Source organism: Hyalella azteca, unplaced genomic scaffold (genome assembly GCF_000764305.2).
Source record: "Hyalella azteca isolate HAZT.00-mixed unplaced genomic scaffold, Hazt_2.0.2 contig8701, whole genome shotgun sequence".
Classification (NCBI taxonomy): domain Eukaryota; kingdom Metazoa; phylum Arthropoda; class Malacostraca; order Amphipoda; family Hyalellidae; genus Hyalella; species Hyalella azteca.
In genome coordinates, this window is record NW_025938787.1 from 210450 (window position 1) to 231417 (window position 20968).

General features: G+C 39.3%; 2 protein-coding genes across 2 annotated transcripts in view; both read right to left on the reverse strand.

Annotated features, from left to right (window-relative positions):
- Positions 1-6900, reverse strand: part of LOC108675969 — a 20253-nt gene extending 13353 nt beyond the window's left edge. Inside the window, exon 1 of the mRNA XM_018164026.2 lies at positions 6838-6900. The gene's annotated coding sequence lies outside the window, so the exon portion shown is untranslated. The remainder of the gene's footprint in view (positions 1-6837) is intronic.
- A 2032-nt stretch (positions 6901-8932) lies between these two features.
- Positions 8933-14020, reverse strand: LOC108675975 (small integral membrane protein 20-like). The gene is made up of 3 exons (XM_047881718.1): positions 13623-14020; positions 10873-10929; positions 8933-9642 (listed from the first exon to the last, which is right to left on the reverse strand). Exons 1-3 carry the CDS (start codon positions 13741-13743, stop codon positions 9602-9604), a joined length of 219 nt encoding a protein of 72 aa, XP_047737674.1. The 5' UTR covers positions 13744-14020; the 3' UTR covers positions 8933-9601.
- Between the last annotated feature and the right edge of the window lie 6948 nt (positions 14021-20968).

The following is a 20968-nucleotide window of genomic DNA, read 5'->3' on the forward strand; positions in this document are numbered from 1 at the left end:
GAACAGGCGTAGTGTTTGAATAGTGACGCACTTTTTTCACTCACAACACAAGCATAGAGAGGATGAAGCACTGATACGCCCTCTTACCTTTTACTGTTTTAGTTCGTGAAGAGTGGCACCATTCAAACTTTTTTAGCGTGGCGAGCAGCGACAGAGACTTGGTATGAATCCGTAGCCCCCACTTTTGACTTCCCTAGACCATAAAAAATTAGATCAGTACTCACTGCAGTGAGTGACAGAGAGCGCATTTTCTCGTGCATGGACGAGTCACGGACGGACGGACATGACGATCACAATAGCGCCTTTTTTTCTATAAATGAGAAAATGCGCTAAAAATAAGGCAATACGATTTGCAGGAATATCGTTCACCAATACTATTGCACTTGACAGAAGAACAAATAGGATATTTCAGAATTTCAGAAAGCAAACCAGCTGACAGCATCCAGAACATAGTCGGTAAACAATGAATCTATTCTAGCGCGCAAATTTCGCAATTTCTCAACGCTCAACGCGCAGCATCTTGATGTCTGTGACAGACTAAGAAAAACTGGTCAACAATTTATGAAAAATGTGAATATCATCAAGCTTTAGAAGAAAGCTCATCATAACCACAAGTAAAATAATGCACGTTGACAACTCACAGTCACCCCTGTACCACATACAGAGAAATGAGTTACACTTCGCACAATTAGCAATGTACTTTTTACTCCTACATGCGTCACTCTGACCCATGCAGTTAGGCCCGGCAAAAATTTGTATCAATGATAAATACAAAAAGTTCGTCACTATTCGGACAATATGATCCATTCATTTTCTGAGTGCATGCAGCGGGAGCCGAACCCTGCAACGAAAACGAGTAGCGACAATTTCTCCCCCGCCTTGCCAGTTGGCAGCCGTGGTGACAGAGGCGGCCTCGCGATATCAGACCACCGACCAATTCAGGTTAAGCGCAATTATCTCTGATAATTGCAGGCATATCAGTCATACGGATGCTACGTTTGCCACGTTCAGGCCGTCAGTTCACTGGCCAAATTTAGAAAAATTAAGGCCGGTGTAGTGCCGGCCCGCAACATGAGAATTATATTAAAGTTCAGAAAAATTAATGGGTAATATTATCCAAATGGTGATGCACTTTCTGCAGGTAGCACTGATACGCCCCTTTTACTGCGTCAGAGTGAGTCTGGATGACCCACGCAAAGCAAAAAGTCTATCGCTAATTGTACAAAGCTCCTCTCTTTTCTGTGAGTGTCATGTGGTTGTGAACTTGCATGGGCGAGTGCAGCAGAGAGAGCAAGCAGCAAGCAGGCCCGCCTCTCGCAGCCTCCTTAGACAACACCTCATGTCGGGGTCAACGTCTGCCTTACGGAGGCTGTGTGGTCATGTTCAGCTTTATAGTGCATGTTCAGCTTTATATTGCGTGTTCAGCTTTAGTTTATATTGCATGTTCAGCGTGTTCAACTTTATATTGCATGTTCAGCGTGTTCAACTTTATTTTGCATGTTCAGCTTTAAGGTGCATGTTCAGCTTTATGTTGCATGTTCAGCTTTATATTGCATGTTCAGCTTCATATTGCATGTTCAGCTTTATAGTGCATGTTCAGCTCTATATTGCATCTTCAGCTTTATAGTGCATGTTCAGCTCTATATTGCATCTTCAGCTCTATCCTGCATGTTCAGCTTTACATTGATTGTTCAGCTGTGCAATGATTGTCCAGCTTTTAAATGCATATTCAACTGCGCACTGTTTGCTCATCTGCGTAATACAAGTGTCCGTTGATGTCCAGAGTAATATTAAATATATAAAATTAAAATAATATTAAATTCTTCAGCAGTAATATTTTTTTAAATATATATTTAATTTTGCTTTTCTCCGTCCTATAGCTTTAAGAGCTATCAATATGAATCACTTATTTTATGTGGCATGAGTACCATATAGAGAACTGAAGCATGAGCAGAATTCTGATGAATTTGAAAGCTTCCTTATTGAATGAAATAAATCCAGCATCGCAACATCTTTTTTTACGTGTCTAGCAGCCGAAATGCGCGTCTGCTTGTGTTGACCAACAAGATATGGCGTATTCCTTTGTCTACAATTCTCTTATCAGGGTTCAGATACGCATATATATATTTACGACGGTCAATGCATCAATTAACAAAGGGTTAACCTTTTGTCCTCTGACGGTCATTCTCGTTGCCAAGCGTTTACGTACGATTAGCATTGACGACGGTCAATGCATCAGTTGACCATGGGCAAACCTCTTGTCCGCTGACTGCTACTCTCGTTGCCAAGCATTTACGTATGAATAGCATTGAGGACGGTTAATGCATCAGATGACATAGGGTTAACCTCTTGTCCTCTGACGATTATTCTCGTTGACAAGCGTTTACGTACGAATAGCATCGCTTACCGTGGAAGACCACGGAGTGGTCTTCCACGGTAAGCGATTACCTGAACGCCTCCATAAGAGCTGGCTCAGCGCTCGACATGTGTAATACACTCAAAATTAGTGAGATATTATCCAGATAGCGATGCGTTTTTGTGCTAGAATTCGTCATCCTGAACCAAGTTGTCAAGGCAAAAAAAAGGCGTACCTTTGACTCGTGCGGACTGCGGAGAGTATGTCACTATTCGAAAAGTATTGCCCACAGATTTTTCCGACTATAGCAGGCAGACCGCGCGACGCTTGAATGACATATGCTCCCTAGCTCGGGGGCGACCGCAGCGAGCACACGCAGCGGAAGCTACTTCCTTTGCAGGACAAGTTTCATTGGCCGCAAATTGCCTCACTTCCAGCACACACTTCCGCCTAAATGCCTCGCTTCCAGCGCGTAATTCCAATGAACTACCTTGGCTCCAGCTCACAGTTCCATCCAATTGTCGTGCATCCAGCTTGCACTTCCACCTAACTGCCCAAATTCCAAAAATTTTAAGCCTCGTGGATCACGGTTGGCAATTTTGACGTGTCGGCGATGATGCTAATAGTTTACTGACAGTCGTACCAGGAGAAATTATGTTTGCGTGACCAGTCTTGAATGGTCCGGATTTCATTCTCAGTTTCGTGCTACAAGTAACTGACGACAACATATGGAGTTATTATGTTAAAAAAACGCAATTAATTACCTAGCTTTCAAATTCTAACCCAACAGTCCTATTATTTTCAATTATTATGTCTGCTGACGGTAACTCTGATACCAGACATTCTGATACTTATAGCACTGCCGACTGTTTTATGATAGGTACCTAGAAAAAATGTAACCATTTGTCTACTGCTACGTATCGTTACCAGGTATTTAGATACGCATAGCATTGACGACGTTTAACGTATTCTTAGCTTTACTTGTAGTCTACTGGCAGTAAGTATTTGCCCTGCCTTCACAAACAAAAATCATAGAATGTATCCGTACGTACATAAAAGTCAATAAGCCTACAACTGAGCGGCGTATAACTTGCATTCAGCGCAGGTGTTTTGGTGCCGGCAGTTCGCGATGTCAATTGTTCGTGAAGATAAATTGACTGAAGTTGCCACATTACCTGATTACAAAGCTCATTTTCGTGAACTCAGTACAAATGTACCGATGTTACAAGTGGATGAGCATAAGAGTGAAAATAAAAGTAAAAATTCAAGTGTGAGGAGCCAAAATTTCAAAGAAAAGGTCGAACTTATGGTAATTTATGAAGGAAAATGTTATAGCATCTAGCAGACTAAAATGTTCTACTAGTTGAAATTATTGTGAGAAACGAACGATGATAACGGCATCGCAGAACAATTGTCTAAACGTGTGTTACTGGCGATTTGTTGATTGGATGCATACAAAATATTTAGTATACCGTATATACCATATATCACAAAATATTGCACGTGCATATGTGCCTTCAGTTAGCATTTTCCAACACATCCCGCTACAGGGCAACTCGCTTAACTGCCGTACAATTTGAAACTGTAAACATTGGCGCCACAAAGCTGCTCTATTTGGGTCATTGAATCCATTCCCACCCAACAATTAAGTGGGTTCACAGCACATCACTCAGAAAAAAGAATGGGTTACTGCCCTAATAGTATAAACTTCCTGCTCGTAGCCCTGATACGCTAATTTGCGGGCCAAACTAATTCAGGATGACACATAATAGGGCAAAAAGTTCGTCGCTATTTGGACGACGTCTCACTGATTTCTCTGAGTGCAGCCATTGCTTCATCACTTAAATACCTACTTTTCCATTGCTCAATAATTGCATGTCCGCGCTTTCCATATATACCAGTGCGCAATACATTCTAAATTTATTTTTCTTCATACAGAGACCGTACTATCAAAACTTGCCTTACTGCACGGAACTACACAGTGAAAATTTACAGACGCGGCAGCTTCTGATTTGGACTACCAGAAGCTGGGGCGACTCTAAATTTCGTTAAGGTAGCGGTCAATTTTTGGGTTAAGATTGAAAAGCCGACAGTTATTGGCTGACAGTTACAAACTCTAAGCTATTTTTTTGTAGGACGGCTCCAGAAACCGTTTAGACACCATGGGAACGCAGGCCGATTGCTACATTCTACCGTACAAAAAAACAGCTTCGAGTTATGTACGGTACGTACAATTTGAGATTAAGAAACCTGAGACGTGGCTTAACGACAGACCGAAGATGTATTGCGTCACGTCGAAGTCTTGACCAATGACAGCTCTCCCAGTTGACTGAACACTCAAATTAGTTAGAAACTATCACTAAGTCAACCACGATTAAACAAAATTACACTAAAAACGTACGAGAGCTCAATACTGATGCATTGGAAATCAAAACCCTCTAAATGGAACATTGAAATATTAATCCAGGATTCAAGAATGGAGCGAGTGAACGTCGAGAAAACTTGGAATTGACTACTTTCTACGGAAGGTCGTTAACTTCTTAGCTACTGGTAAGGCTTCGGTGCTGGACTTATATATTACTCTATGCGCTGCGATTGCTTAGAAACTACGTTGTTTGTCTCTGAAATTCTTCACCTGGAATAAAAGGTTGCTGCATAATTTGCCCTTTGAGAATAAACTGAATTTGAAGTGAGAGCAGTCAAATACCCCGATGAACGGTGGCGCTTAATCATTCCCTGCATGGGGCATTCAAACTAACGACATCCTGCTACCGTTCCTAAATTTGAAACTGCTTACGCTCGTAAATCAGCTGGGCCCAGTGCCCAGCTGAGAAATGTATAAACTGTTCAGCAAATTTACAGACCATTCGCTTTCTCTTGTCAGCGAAACACGCAAGTAATCCAAGGACTTGCTAGATTTTAAGTTTTTGCACGAGTTTTAACGAGATCGTCGCCTTGAATTGCTGCATGGACGCTTTCAAATTGTTGGACGTCAAGCCGTCTACTGGCGCCATGATGGCACAGGAGCACACTGTACTTAGCTCGCCGCTCTACAATAAAACCTTATACTAATAATTGTGAAACTGCGATATGTTGAGTTCGATTTTATAATAATTAAAAAGCTGATTTGATCTCGCTGTAGGTTTTGGTTGTTTTATTTATAAAATAGATCGTTCCTTTTGGTGACATGCGAGCAAAGCTGCGATGACTCAAATGGCATCAACTTTTTAGTATCGTCGTAAACTATCAGTTAGCCATAAGCAACGCGATTGGTAGAAGGTAGATCATCAAGGACTACTACACACAGGACATGCATAGCCTATGTCCAGCCTCTGCTAGCAGAGGCGATCGCCTACACTATGAAAATGCTGTTGTTTTAGTGGCATCAACAAATGATATGCCCATAATTGTTTCATACAATAGTATTACAATGTGTGTAGTAGTCCTTGGTCAGAACCATAGAAGCATTTTCATAGTGTAGGCGATCGCCTCTGCTAGCAGAGGCTGGACATAGGCTATGCATGTCCTGTGTGTAGTAGTCCTTGTAGATCATATAAAATGTCCATAATTTTACAATCGTATACCTTCAAGAGGTATAACGAACATCTCGACGAAGAAAGCCCCCACCGTCACCGTATGAAGCACAGCAGTTCACACGATTCGGATTGAAGGAGAAGTTCTCAATGGCACCAATTTTCACTTGGGACTTGGAAATAAGACAATATAGGTACTAGGTACCTCGCGTTAGCACTTTTGCCAAAACCGGTGCTTTTCAAATACACGAAACTGAAAGAATAACGGAACTGTATAAGAATCACCATCAGTTTTCATTTTGACTCCGAAAATAAGAAATGAAAGTCTTAACATTACAGTGAGCTAAAGCTCCCAACAAATACTGAAATAGTAGGAGCCCATGATCTACGTAGCTACGTAGAAGCGTAAAGTGTCCGTCAATGCAATTTGCAGCTGACTCGAAACTTAATTTGATGATTAAATTGGAAAATCTACCTTGCCTGCAAAATCAACATTTGAAAATTTAGTTTAAATGGTTCTACCTAACAATGTCTTCCTTGTATACGAAATATTCGCAATGAGCCCAAGTAAAACTTGAACAATAATCAGCTCTCTCTGGCGGTTCCACATTCGCTGAACAAACTCAAGGTTTGGTGAGAAATAAGAAAAAAAATCGAGAATTTTGAAATCTATTTCAACGTAAATTGTATAGAATTTAGTGAAGCAGACGAGAACTAGGCACATGACCATAATAGTGAGGCGAGTTTGCAAAGCCGCACCACCACCCTACATGCAAACGCTAGGCGTACAATTAACCCGGTACTGCACGATCTCTCTTTTACGCTTCAATGGTCATTTCATTCTCTCATAAACTTACCGTAATTCTGTTCATGCATTCATACCTCCATCACATCACTTAAATTTACGAACAGCAGAGCAGGAAAAGAAAAAGACACCATGATACTAACAGGAATTAATAAATCCAGGAGCGACGGAAGTAACCTTTACACCGTACCACAGTCGGAACTATACTGAGCGTGAGCGATGAGATACTGCGATGCCACACGCCGCCACATGACACCCGCGAGAACAAGTGACATTCTCCTGCTGGGGTGCGGCACCAGCACTCGTTAAATTCTGTCTCGTGTACCCATTTAAACGTTGCTTGTGTCACAATAATGTGTTTACCCAGTGAATTGTTCGAATACTACCATAGAGAGACTAATGCGAGTCTTATTTATATCTTCACCGTTTTATTTGGAATAAATTTTCTTGATATATATGACCTCGAATTCCCTTGAGACACTAACATATTATTATTTAAAAAATATAACTCAGTACTCACTGCAGTGAGTGATAGAGAGCGCATTTTCTCGTCGACGAAAACTTGAGGTCACGGACGGACAGACAGACGGACATGGCGAGCACAATAGTGCATTTTTTCCATAAATGAGAAAATGCGCTAAAAAGCATTGAGTATTGAGTAAAGTGGATTCAGCAAACGTGCGGGTTCTATGCCCACAAAAAAATCATTACCGACGGAAATAACACTTGATTTAAAAATGGGATCTACAGTTTATAAACAGATCTTTAGCCAAAGTAAATTCATTATAAATTAACTAATTCATTGTGAATTAACTAACACGAATTCGACGTCAGTTATCATTTCAACAGCATGACAGCGTAAAATGCGAGTTAAGTTTATGGTCAAAGAGAGATAAATTGAATAAACACTGAATCGACGCTTCTGCTGACCAATTAAACAACGAAGGCTGAAATAACTATAAAGGTTTTTTGAACGACTTTTAGCTAATGTTTGTTAGGATGATGGTAACAAATTCCCAGAATATTAAACATTTTTCTTCGCAATATTTCCAAAATGCTGAGACATATCTTCTGGAAACTAACGTTTTCCAATTGATGGTTTGTCAGCATACGTACAGTGGGGGGAAATAAATATTCGTACACGTGAACAATCGTATTTTAATGTATGTAAGTACACAAACTTAACAGGAAAAGTGATTTAAATTATGTATAGAGACGCATAGTATTCAAAAATACTATCAAAAGATTTTAAATCTCAATGCAACAAAAAACAATGCAACATGTTCACTTTTCGGGTGAAAAAAGTATTCGTACAAAAATTAGATTCTATGAACAAGGCACGAAATGGAAAAGAATCGGCGACAGGCCACATCAGGCCTACACTTCAGAGCCGACATCACTATGTTATGTTATGTTATCACTTGCGCTACTGATCTCGGCAGGTTGGCTGCATGGTAAATCTTGAAAATCTGAAGGAAATGTATGGAGGACTTCGACTTGAGCGTTAATGCATTCTCTTCGCGTAGAAACTAAAAATCTTCACGCATGCTTCTACAATTTATTGTATGGTTTTCATTTACGTGCAAAAATATCGCCAATATTGATGCGAAATTTAAATTAATTGAAGTGAACAGCAGTTAACTGCGCAAACGCATCTAATAAAATTTAAATATTTTGCAAGCATCTAGTTAAATAAAAATGAATAGAAGACTTTTGCTGCTCGAAAATATTAGTTTATCATCTAAATTAACAATAAAATTAGTGAGTGAGAGACTCCATGATGACCAAATTCTTCAGAAGAATAGAGACTAATGACACTTGCAGGAACAATACAAGTAACAAGAAAATGATAAATTTTTATTCACATAAATTTCAAAAAAATTGCATTTACGGTATTAATCCCTTATTCTTGAAGTTTATATTGCCTCAAACTTTATTATTAATTGATGTCTTTCTTCAATTGAATAATTACATAGGATAATAATCCAGGATTAACATCAAAGATATATTTAATGATTATCTAATCATTCTGAATGCTATAATATATTATTCCAAACTACTGAGAGTTCAGGGTGCTCACAAGTTTCAGGAATTCAGTCAGATTTCTCTTAATAATTTCCCAAACTGAAGATAATGCACGCATTACATTCCAACATTCAATAGGTATATTGATAGATAAGGTTCAAAGTTACTCAAAATGTAAGCTAGGCATGCATTTGAAGTCTACACGAGGGTGAAGACACATCAATAAAATGCACTTCAGGGACACGGTTTATCTGGCAGGTGCAACAGCAGGCCTGATAAAAGTTGTGCCTGGGCATCCAAGTCCCTAGTTGGCAGCTCACCAACCAGCGAGCCATACTATATTCAATGCATCAGGCCATCAGCACTCGATTTTAGTGTTCAATGTGGTAATGGTAATTATACCATTACCACATTACCACTCAATGGGGTAATTATTCTCAACTACCTGTATGGTTTGATGGAGACATAATCAGAACACAAATTTTGAAGTACACTGCACTTGATTTTACAGTTCAATGTGGTAATTATTCTGAACTACCTGTATGGTTTGGTGGGGACATAATCAGAATACAAATTTTAAAGTACTCGACATCAATTGCTCATTGTGATACAAGTCCAGCTTTAATTTATTGACCTACAGTTCAAAGAAGTTAGTCCACATTTGATTAAATCATAATTCCTAAAATATATTTCATCAATGATATATCTAAGTCCATCAATCCATCAATGTAAAAAATTTACAAGTGAGTGTATCTAGATAATGAAAAGGTAATATCTATATATTTACATGCTATCAGAAGAAAAAACATGTTTAGATGTATGTACAAAATTCTTAGAATATTGACCAATCAATGTCCATTATGGCCAACAGAGCAGACTCCATTACTTCTTTCGGTCAAAAGGATCCGACCAAATCTTCATGTCTGCACAATAAACATAGAATGAGCATCAAATAGTTCACCAATGTTTTACATGATTCAAAAACAATGTTCAGAAAGTATGAAATTTAGTTCATAGACTTCAAACTGAAAAATATGGTTAGTTAGTTAATTTAGTCGCCACATGTTTACTAGCGCGCTTCAGCTATTTAGCTATCTTGCACCAAAAGTCATGATGAACATCACAAAAGAGGTGGAAGGTCTTAATTATCAAAAGTTTCTCAAAGCACAAATAGTTCATCACCCACGAGGGGTGGAAGGTCTCAGATGTACAGCCCGCTGTAGCTGGCTCGACAGGAGCAGCGTTAGTATCTCAAAGAGACGAAGTGACAAGGAGGGACAGGTGAAAAGCAACAGAAACTAAGATACTCAAACAAGAGGTCGCTTGTGCGGGACGTCAGCCGCCCGCACGAGAGAGACAGAGAAGGGAAATGTAAGGAATCCTACCTACATAATAACTTAACCCCACAACTGAGACCAGCAGTCGGACACCGTGAGCTCAGCGGTGGGGCGCTCAGGAACAATACCCCTAGGAACGCAAAATACCATAGGACTTCTGACAAGCACAGACACATGTCAGAAGTCAACCCTGAGTGGAAACTGAAAAATATGACATTAATAGAGAGTATTACAGTACCACTGGTACATATAAAACCAAACTTTTCAGCTAAAATTGATTGATACAACAAACCACAGGCAAGGTTGCCAAATGGTGGCAAGTGGTACAAAAAGGCAATAAATCCAATATTTATTAATAAATTTGTAATTTGTTGTAGAAAAGTTCAATTTCTATGCCTAATACAAGTGCAAGAGTCAAATTTGGCTGGACAAAGGCACATCTGGCAACCTATGTAATTCCTTACCTCAACCAAATATTAATACATTGACATCTATGGGTGTAAGCTCTAGCTGTAAGGTTGAACATTCTTACACTTTTCAACCTATGTTGAAATACAAGTACTCACTGCTTAATTGGGTATTTAAACAAGTAACATCCCAATTAACAACAACAATTTTCACTGCTCCATTAGGTATCCAGACAAGTAACATCACAATTAACAATAGCTATAACAATTGTAACCCTCAACACCCTCATGAGCATCTTAGGAAGTAACAAGAATTTATGATATAATAACAACTGTAATACTCAATGCACTGTTGGTCATCTGAACAAGTAAAAATAATTAAAAATGTAGCAACAACTGCAATACTCACTGCCAGGCTGGATATCTTCTTGCTTGATATTCTTCCTATTTTCAGCCTGAATTTTCTCTGTAACAAATAAAGAATTGAGTAAGACACAATAAAGCACTTAGCACAAATATGATGGAGAAACACAGGTAGGTCCAGAGTTACTTCTCTCTCATTATCTTGGAAAATCATTTAAATTTTTAAATTCATTACTGCATTTCTCTAACTTGTCACTTGCTGTTAGAAATATGGCCACAGAATTTTTTGCATTACTTCAAATCATTGCAACAGAAAGTTTGAAAAGCTCATGATGGTGTTCTCTTCTTTTTATTTATATTCACTTTTCAAGGGTTCATCGCTGCTTTTTTCTAAAGGCACCTGAATTTGTCATGACAAGAATTGAAGGAAAATGTAAGGAAAAATTTAAAGTGGCAGTTCTAATTAGCTTTAGTGGTTATAACCTGTTGAAAAAGGCATAGACTGACTGTTTCTTGCTAGAGGAGGGTTGTTACCAGTGCACAAGTGGTTTTTAATGTGCAAATTCTCAATCAATATCTTATACATAACTTTACTTTATTATTAATTCAATATTAAGTGACCATTCCTGGAACATATCTCCTCTAAAAAAAGCCATGGATCACTTTACCAACAGCAAAAAAACTTTTCCCAAAGAAAGTTCTGCATCAATATTTCATTAATAAATTACTTTCCCCACTTGACCCAAAATGGCTTTTTCTAAATTTACCAACTACTTTTTTGCCATAAATTTCAAGCTATTCATCATTCTCTGCAACAACAGCTTCATTTTACCAAAAACATATATGAAAATACTAATTCAGCAGAAATTTGTTACTTTCATGAGCAGCAATGCTTTACTGACAAAGAGGCAATTTTAATTTTGACAAACTAGACACTGTAAGACACATCTTCTTTGTTGTGGACATTAATGTAAATTGTGCCCATCAATAGATTGTGATAGTTCTTTGACTAACAATGACACATGAAAGCATAGTGACAAACCACAGATTTTTTACAATCAGTTTATTATTAATTTCCTCATCTATTTAAGATTTAAATCAATTTCCTATTTATAATAATGCTAGTACTATCCATGATACTTTACTGCTTTACTTATAGGACTCAAAAATGAATTTGAGGGAGAGTCTAAGAAAGTCTCTGCTTTGACACTGTGCATGAAAGTGTAATTATTATCAAGATGGCTTGATGGGTATCTTGAATTTACCCATCTTTTAAGCTAAAAGGTCTTCTTCTAAAGCATAATTGGAAAGTCCTACATATTACTAATATCTTACACAGCTTGAAAGTACAGAGGTATTCTCTAGAGTTTATGAATCTTGCTGCTATTGTGCTTGTCATGTCCGTCTGCGAATTCACATTTTAGTCAATGTGAAATGCGCTCTCTGACTCACTGCAGCGAGTACCATTAACTGGGGTGACTTTGGCCACCCAAGGTGACTTTGGTCACATCTACAACAGAAACAAATGGCAGCAAAACAAAATAATAAACGTTGGCCAAAGTGACTGTGGTGACTTTGGCCACTGGCGTGACTTTGGCCAATGTTTATTATTTTGTTTTGCTGCCATTTATTTCTATTGTAGGTGTGGCAAAAGTCAACCCACTTCATGATATATAGGAAATAATTTAATCAATGGTAATCTTGCTGCTCCAAAAAGCAAAGATGGCAAGAAAGCTTGAGTCACAGGCCTATTCTGAAAATTGGGCAAAAGCCTTCATGAAAATGACAAAAACGCCCTGTGATTGCAGTTAATTTTTACCATTTTTATGGACTCTGCCTAATTTATTTCTTAAATAAATTGAGAAGAACAACATATTTTTGCCCGCAATTTTAAAAGAGCATACTTGAACCAATTTTTTGCCTGCAATTTTTGGAAATTCTGCCTGAGATTACAGATTGGGTTATACTTACAGCTAACAGCTGGGCTAAGTGGGCTTGGACTTGGAGCATAGATATTCTATGACTTTTTTACACTTTTTTACAGTCTAGGCCTTTGTTGCTCCCCTAAGAGGAAATGTGGGCAAAAGCCACCCATGAATCAGATAAAAACACCTGTGAATTCGGCCAATTTCATCTGTTTCAATGGCCTTTTTACAATATTTTTTGTGAAAAATAAAAAACTACCTATTTTTACCATTAATTCCTAAAAATCATGTGTAAAACAAGTGTTTTTAACAGCAATTTTAGGAAACTTCTGATCAATATTCCAAAGACAGACTTGCTCACATGTATTTTCAATAAATTATATTACATTTTCAATCTAAATTTTTTAAATTGCAGGTGCAACCAGTCATGTCTCAGGATGTCTCATGAATCATGATATATGCTTTTGAATAAATATGAAATCTAATTCCAAACAAGATAACTGATAAAATAAAATGATTATAGTTCAAAATCAAGGACTCACAGAGCCATATAAGAATTTATTGTTTATATCAATGTTTCAAAGCTCAGACTAAAAATAAGACATAGCATTTAGACTTGAATTAACTATGTAGTATCACTAGTCATTAACTCATATTTAACTTATCTTGCCAGTATATTCATGCTTTTCGTTGCTAGTCATTAGCAGTATTTACTATTTCTATTTACTCCACCTGCTGTCCAGCAATCCAGCATAACATCAGACTCAGTATAAGCTATAGAAAATTATACCGTTAGTCCGTTACTGTACTAATTTCTTTAAATCTATATTCCAATCCTCTTATACATGCTCATTACTTAGTAGGTACTCACTGTAATAATCTGGGTTTAACATTGGATAGATAACGATTGGATATAAAGTAACTGAGATTAAACCAATAAAGGTGCCATAAATTGCGAATCGGCTTAGTTTTTTAAAGTAAGATCTATCCATGTTAAATACTAATAAATTTTAACGGCTGATCAACTTTTGGCCGACACACAGAAGTAACGGTTAAGTAAGAATTTTCGCTTCACGGTTCACTTCTTCTTTGCGGGTGGGTCCACACTAGGTGGACATAAAGCCACAGTTCTGCCTGATGGATGACCGTTGGGCCTGAGAGCTTGTTGCTGGTTAAGTTTTTAGCCTCTTGGTACAGGAAGCTAGTCAGTGCTCTCTTTAGAGAGCAGTTCTCTGGTAGCTCTGCACAGGATTTGAGGAGTTTAAAGGAGACAAGTATTAGTAAATGGTCTTGAGAGTTGAGACTAAATGCTCATTTGAGGCAAAGCATAAAAGGTAAGTGAATGTTGGTTCAGCCTCCCTACCTACTACAAATACCCAAAAGACACACCTAGATGTTGATAAATATGCCAACAGTAACAGTATATAAAACATAAGTGGCAGCAGTAATCAAACGTGTGCATGGCTGTCATGCAAGCTTGTGTACAGCTGTTGCATGGTAACCTACAGATTGCCTATCCTGCCTGACTTCAATGTGAATAAAGTAAAAAATAAAAATATTTTCTGTTTACATTATCATCATGGTTACCCCATAGAATAGAGATTTTGATGCCCCATATTAGCTGCCTGGTCTGCAACCTCATTTCCTTTTACCCCAGAGTGTCCTCGCACCCATTGGAGTATGGTGGAGGCTTGCCTTTTGTAGGCATGATCTTGATTTTGTAAAAAATTCTTTGTATGAGGGGTTTATGGTGTTCCTGATTGCATACAAAGCTGATTGGGAGTCAGTCAGCAGGAGAAAGTTCTGTGTGCTTAGCCTCAGGTTCATGCTGCAAAGCTGCAGAGCCTTGACAATTGCAAAAAGCTGAGCCAAGGACTGTATGTCCAGGGTTCAGCTTCTATGTGGTAGTGCTGTGTAGAGTTTGTACATAACGTATAGGTATAGCTGCAGCTGTAGAACCATTGCTGAGTTTTGATCTATCTGTATATACATGCACATAGGAAGGGAAGTTACTATGGCAAAAATCATTGAACATTCCTCCCCTGTTGATGTCTGGAGAGGCATCATGGCTGCAGATGCTTTGAGAAGAGAGATGGATATGGGGTTCCAAACTGTAATGTGGAGGTAATGGTGAAAAGTTGAGCGTAGGTATTCTATGGATGATGGGTATGGTCAAAGCTGTCAGAAGATTCCTGCCTCTTCTGGAAAAGTGACTTGTGTCTTTGTGTCTAATTTGTAAGCAGAGACACCCATTGCATGGCAGATTTCTTCCCCAGATTAACCCTGAGGGCAATGCAAGCTTTTCAGGTACCACTTGAGGAAAAGGTAGTCAAACCTGATCTCAAGAGGGGGTATATGAGCTTCAATTTCCATGGATGAAATGGGAGATGTATCATGGGCACCAAGGACAATTCTCAGTGCACTAGACTGTATTGTTTTTAGCTACTATATCTGTTTTGCAGAAATATCACCAAGGTTAAATAGGATACTGCCATATCCAAGTTTGCTGCAGATGAAGCTGAAGTACACTTGCTGGAGTAGGCACCTTGAAGCACCCCAGCTGCTGCCAGAGATGGCACATAACAGCGCCAGTCTGCAAAGACCTTCATTCTTAAGATGGAAATGAGTGCATGAAACTTAGCTTTTGGAGCATCAAAAAGAACACCCAGAACCCTTTGCATGGGCATGCTTCTGATTGGTTGGTCTGAAATAAGTACACTGACTGGTGATATGGTGCGTTTTTGAGTGAAGAGCTGGAGCGAGCCAGAAGATCAGTGGTACTACCGCCACAATGCTATCCTGTTTGCATGGGGGTATGCCCCATGCATGCCCCATTGTTGATTTCAATGTGGTGTTCTATCCTCTTTTGTATAATTATTTCCATGAGTTTGCCAATGCATGATAGCAACGTTATGGGTCTGTAAGATTTGACCTGGCTTGGATCCTTGTCCAGCTTTAATATTGGGCAGATGACACCCTGCTTCCAAGCAGTTGGGACTGTTCCACTGAAAAAGCTGGTATTGTATAGGTTCAGAAGCTCCATTTTTATATAGTCTAGGCTCCTGGAAAGAAAGATGTTAGCAATAAGATCATTGCCAGGTGATGTATTTTTCAAGGTTTGAATGCTTTTATGGAGCTCATAGAAGCTGATTTCAGGACACTGTGTCCCAACAGCATGTGCCACAAAACTCTCCACTCTGTCAATCACCTCCCTGTCAGTTGCTTGGTCATTAGAAGAAGCAAAGCTGCTGGTTCAAAGCCGCCAAGAAAAAGTTCAGCAATTTCTTGATTTGGGGCAGTATGTTATCCAATTGGAAAACTCCTGGAGCACTGCTCTCCACCAATGCTCTTGATAGTATGCCACACCTTGGAGGTGGTTGTTTTCTTCTTTAGAGCCAGGTGTTTTGCAACTGCAACACATCTTTTATAATGAATCAAGTTTGAAAGGGTAGGATGACTCCAGAGTTTTTTCTTGGCTTTTCTTCTGTTTTCAACATTGGCTCCACACTCCTGATCCCACCATGCATTCTTTGGGAATTTCAATGATTTTATTGGTGATGGAATGATTATGGGTTTCTACATCTAAAGGAAAGTGCTTATCAGTTAAAATTTTGATAGTTTGCTGAAACAGGGCTGTCCACTTTTTCCAGTTGGCTCTTTTCAAGGCCCAATTTTCCTCGTCCTACACTTTGCTTTGCACACCTAAAGCCAAGTGTGATCTCCATGGGGAAGTGATTGCTGCCTAGGTCACTGCCCCAATGCAGCTCCCCAAGGACCCCCAGATCATGAGTTGTTATGCAAAGATCTAGACATGAAGTTGAACCAGTACAATTATCAATGTAAGTAGGAGTGTCAGCATCATTAAGCAGTATAAGGTTGTGCATTTAAATTACCTTCTCAATGCTCCAGTCAGTGTGGTTGTATCTGTTTCAGGAGTCCCACAGGGGCAAGTGTCCATTCAGGTTGCCAATGAGAATAAAACTCTTTCCGAGCTGATTAGTGTAATGCTGGAGTTCCTCTAGTGATACATTTTTGCAGGGGTTGTAGACATTCAGAATGTAGATGCTATCAGAGTTGGTGTATATTTCAATGGACTGACACTCCAAGAAACCAGTTGGAAACGGGATTACTTGTTTTGGTTTAAAAGTAACATCCTCCCTGATTAAAATTCCCATGCCCTCCTTCTCTCCCAATTGGTTCAGCCATAAGGATTGATACCCATAAAATTTGGGCTCATTCCTCTTCAGCCTGGTTTAACACAAACACAATATTTTTGTTTTTAGCACATTTTCTCATTTATAAAAAAAATGCACTATTGTGCTCGCCATGTCTGTCAGTCCATCCGTGACTTCACATTTTTGTTGACAAGAAAATGCGCTCTCTGTCACTCACTGCAGTGAGTACCTAGTTACTATATTTTTTTGGTGTAAATGTAGATCTTCAGCTCTGATACTTTGCTTCTCAGACCATTGCAGTTTAACTGATAATTAAAATTCGAATGGGCCATTTTAAGTCTTCGTTTTGGAGTTTTTAGCTGTCTTGGTTTGTCTCTTCTGCAAAGATCTCAGTTGTTTATCAGTGACCAACTGACCATTACCTGATTACCTTCAAAGTCTAATTTTAGGACCAGGGAGTCTTTTTTTGATGTTCCAGAGAATTTTGGAAGTCTGGAGATCTTAACAACTTTGCAAACTTGTCTTTGCATGTTAAATAATTTGTCAAGATCATTCTCTTGCACAACTGGATCAATAACCCCAGAGCATATTTCTCCCTTGTCAGATTATGGTTTGTAGCATTCAATTTGCCATTTTCCAAGTTTTGTGGTAGAGAGTAGGGTTTTCATTGCCACCTCAAGGTACCTCTTCATTAGTTTTGAATTCAACTGCTACAATATTCCTCCTTTTATTAATTAGCACATCTTTAATTTATATCTCTTGAATTATTTTGTTTAGTTCTGTCGTGACTAAAATTTGATTCAGAGAAATTTTGCTCATGTCCAGAGACATTTGCTTCATTAGAACAGATGACTGAACAGTTGAGTTTGAGGGAAAGGATCTGAGCTGCTTGAGATTTTCTGATGGTCTGGTAAGTTTTGGGATGGCACTGGTTGAATTTGTTAAATTGTACAGTTCTTCTTCAGATTCAGTAAAGGCCTATACTTTTTTGCTGCTTGCGATTTCTGGAGCTTCCATGTTGTGATGTTGTGTCTGTGCCAGTTCCGCTTTCCAGCAAGCAGCAAAAAGGTCATCATCAAGCACATTTGGTAGTTGTACAACTTACGAGGCTTTCCATATCTTTTGGTAGCAAAATTCCATGTGGCAATGTCACGGTGTCACTTGCACTGTGCACACTGGGAGAGTGGTACCTAGCTGGTGTCTTGCATTAGTGTTGCTGCCACTTGCTGGCAGCCTGGCACTATGTCTAATGTCCTCTTCATCTTCTGGCACATCAAAGCCTAATACTGAAATGGCTGATGGCGCTACTGCTTCTTCTCATGGAGAGAAAAGGAGGGGCGAGAAAGCCAGCCGGGTTCATGAAAATTAAATCAAACACTTGACTTATACACTCGTAGTACCTACTATACAGAGAACTTCACTAAGAGAAGGGAATTCAATATCAAGTTGATGGATGATGTGGAGGTATTCTAACGAAGTACCTACTACGTTAATCACGGAATAAAATGTAAGGTTAATCTCAGAAAAAAAATAAATAATCACAGAAGACAGAGCACAGTCATAAGACGTTTACTGTATGAACGCCGCTGACTCCCTTTCACGGTTCACGGATGCAATTCGCAGCCGCAGGTGCTAGGAAAAAAATGAAGCGAAAGCAGCTGGTCACTTCAATCTTAATTTCCGTTCCGTTTTCGTTCCGGAGTTCTGAACTTCTGAAGGAACCATGAGTGGACACTTCTATAGCAAACCTTTTGGAAAGAAAAGATTATTGCTCAGAATAAGATATTCCACCACTGCAAGCTGACTTGTGTTTACTATTATTGTGACCGGTATTGTTAACTTTTGCATCCATGATCCAGGTACTGCTTATCTCATTATTATAATTTATAGATGGTTATTGTTCACTTTTGCATCCATGATCCAGATATTGTTTCCCTCATTATTAATATTATGAGTTCGATTGACGAGACTATTCATAATATGACATCGTCGCGGTCTCAGTCAAGTCACGTGATAGATATTGTTAGGTATGATGGTTTCGTTGTCGCTAGAAAAATATTTACTCACTGCGACAACCCGTATCTGCTGAGTGCTGACTTCCTGTGCCATTCACATTTCACAATCTTGTGTAGCCTAATGTGTAGTACCAGCAGTGGCTTGCTTGATAATAAATCAGATAGGCTGCTGGACAGTGTTGCCAAATGGGCCTTTTTCAGGCCAAATTTCGCAAATGTGGCCTTTTTTGAAATGCATTGGCCTGAAAAATTTCTTTTTTTTTTGTCCGTTTTGGGCCTTTTTTATGAAAAATGTAACTCTCGTTTTTTTTATGATAATTTGGTCCTTCAATTTTATCCAAGACGAGTTCACCCAAATTCAGTTTTGCCCAAGACGAGTACACTCAAATTTTGACACGAAACTGTGTCAACACTTCGGTTAAGGTGGCAACACTAGCGAGTGCCGCCTAATCTGGGCAACACTTTGGTTGAACCATGGGACTATATCCATTGCTGACTCGTATTAATTAAGAACCATGGACGGCAGAGCTGACAGAGCGTATAATCGAGTATAGTTTCACTTCTAAAGAGTAGTACATTTAGCACTATTTTTTGAGGTTACAGCACAGCTTCTCGATATATTCAGCCTTCTGGTGTGAGTCACTTCAAGATATCACTTTGAACAAATAAATTTTATTTCCTATGCAAGTAATGATAGGCAATATATTATTTTCCTGCGCATTCTAAAGTTGTGATAAATTGATAGGATTGACTTTTAATATTTAGATTAGTCATGCAAGGACCACATCATCTCTATACCATACCGCAGAAATGCGTTTAAATTTTTTCATCTTCCGAGTATAAATATTCTACCGTCAATGCCAACATGTCAAAAACTTTGCCACATGGGTCGCCTGCTGAAGACCACTACTGCCCTGGATGTAATGGACCATCATGATTCCTGCCTTCCGGAACGTCGCCTTCATCACTTGAAGCCGTCCGTATCTATAGCCGTAGGTCAAACCAGCCCTCGGGAGTTCTGTTCTAACTGTTGAGGCAAGAGGTTCCTTGTGCTGAGCTCCCGTGACAGTAGCCGGCTTCGGCCGGCTGCTACGTCATCCTTTCTAGAACTATCTTTCTCGAAATCTGCCCTGGAGTGGGGCTATCTGCCCTGGAGTGGCGCTATCTGCCCTGGAGTGGGGCTTTCTGCCCTGGAATGGTGCTCTCCGCCCCGGTGTGGTCTCCACTTTGGTGGCCCCGTTCTGTAGCCCATCAGCCATTGAGAAATCTTGAGGTTGTTTTTCAAGACACCCGATTTTGTACAAGAAACCATAATTCAGCCAAGTTCCTTCAACTGTTCTGACGTGGGGCCGCATTGAACCAGTCTTCAGAGGCTCCCATAAATTTCAATTAAAGAAAGAAGAAACCAGCCCTCGGTCGAACGGCCACTTGTCGAAAGATGATAAATTTTGGAACAGAACTATGCTATCTGAAACCTAACCTCAGATGCGGTGAACGTAAAATTACGTAATTTAACGGTGCCCGGAAGTCAGATTCGATCCGTGGCCTGGTGGTGCACGACAGGTTCTATGCGAGGCCGGAGGAAGACAAAGCCGAGTGGTTCACGGCTGATTGGTGGATGTCCGGAGATATCCAAGGTGTTCGATTCAGGGCTTATTGGTGCACAAAATTGGTGGTGCACGGCTGCGCTTCCCACCAAACATCACTTATGTTGCCTAGCACTTTACTATCTATTTTGTTAGCAAAATAGCAAAACTGAGCCCAAACTCTCTAACGCGAACGAAAAGCTTTATGGTTGTTAGGTGGCAATTGAATCTTCAATATCATGTATTAAACGGTTTTATTTACGGTCGGCGAGTAACATGCAATTCGCTGCAGGCTGGCGGCTTATGTAGCATTGACGGTAATTCAGCTCATACACGTGATGAAATTGGTGTATTTTTTGCTGTCTGAAAGCCTTGAGAGTAAATGCATGCACTGCAAATGTTTAGAACTACCTTAAATTTAAAAATTTTCTATTAATTTCA

Bases quoted from the DNA above. Each gene is read 5' to 3' on its own strand.
- LOC108675975 (XM_047881718.1), bottom strand. From the start codon at position 13,743: ATGGATAGATCTTACTTTAAAAAACTAAGCCGATTCGCAATTTATGGC. The intron at 10,930-13,622 runs GTGAGTACCTAC...TATTTGTTACAG, and splicing joins GTTAAACCCAGATTATTACA to AGAAAATTCAGGCTGAAAAT. The intron at 9,643-10,872 runs GTGAGTATTGCA...TTTATTGTGCAG, and splicing joins AGAAGATATCCAGCCTGGCA to ACATGAAGATTTGGTCGGAT.